Source organism: Pygoscelis adeliae, unplaced genomic scaffold (genome assembly GCF_000699105.1).
Source record: "Pygoscelis adeliae isolate BGI_AS28 unplaced genomic scaffold, ASM69910v1 Scaffold86, whole genome shotgun sequence".
Taxonomy (NCBI): domain Eukaryota; kingdom Metazoa; phylum Chordata; class Aves; order Sphenisciformes; family Spheniscidae; genus Pygoscelis; species Pygoscelis adeliae.
This window is the reverse complement of record NW_008824930.1, coordinates 2182890-2183785: the sequence shown is the minus strand read 5'-3', so window position 1 is coordinate 2183785 and position 896 is coordinate 2182890. Positions and strand designations below refer to the sequence as shown.

Below are 896 nucleotides of genomic sequence, written 5' to 3'. Positions count from 1 at the left end.
CCCCTTCCCCGGCCAGTCTTCCCCCGCGGCGCCCGCCCGTGGCTGAGGGGCTCAGCCGGGCCCTGCGGTGGGGCCCTTGGAGCCGGCTGGAACCGGCTGTGTCCGGCACGGGGCAGCCCCGGCCGATCCTCACAGGGGCTGCCCCGGCTGCCAGCGCCTGGGCACCTGCACCCCAAACAATGGGCTATAAGATTTCCTCCCAGGCACTTCATCTATTCTATATAATTTTTTATGATCTAAATGCCAGTACTACAGGAAAGTTGTTCTTCATTTATTCAAATGAGTGCCATGAGACTTAATGCAATTTTTGGGCTCTTTTTATATGCAAGCTAACATCAGGTTTAGCAAAAGAGTGTACAAACATACTTTTTGTGAAAATAGGTGGTACTTTTGAAGAGGCCTTCGTCTCTATCAAATTTCACTTGCTGACCAGAATTCTTTCAGCCAAGGCTCTAGTGAAAATTTTTCCCCAAAATGGATTTGTAAAGCTTGGAGGGTGAAGTAGGGCAGGCAGCTCTGCAGGAGAGGCCCAGGGAAACAGAGGCAGAAACGTTAGGAAGACCGTGTTCGTAAAGCTCCCGGGTTCTCTAGTTAGATGTCGAGCTAATGTATGGTAACAGAAGTACTGAGCAGAGTTCAGACTGTGTGTTTCTTTCCAGGTGTCCATGGTGGATGCGATTCCAGGACTCATAAATGCAATTAAAATGATTCAGAGTATCTCTCAGTATTACAACACATCTGAAAAGATATCCTCGCTATTTGTGAAGGTCGGTGCTACAGTGTGAAAGGAAGTTTTCACAGATTTGTGTGTTGTTGCTTGAGTGAGAGACAGAAAACACAAAGGGACCACGCAATTGAAGAGGCAACATTTTGGTCAGTTTAATACTGCTTTTTGA

At 47.8% G+C, this 896-nt stretch overlaps 1 protein-coding gene across 1 annotated transcript in view; it reads left to right on the top strand.

Moving 5' to 3' along the window:
- Window positions 1-896, top strand: part of DNAH5 (dynein, axonemal, heavy chain 5) — a 134886-nt gene that overhangs the window by 19442 nt on the left and 114548 nt on the right. The window contains 1 exon segment of the mRNA XM_009324988.1: window positions 660-767. Coding sequence (XP_009323263.1) covers window positions 660-767 — 108 coding nt within the window.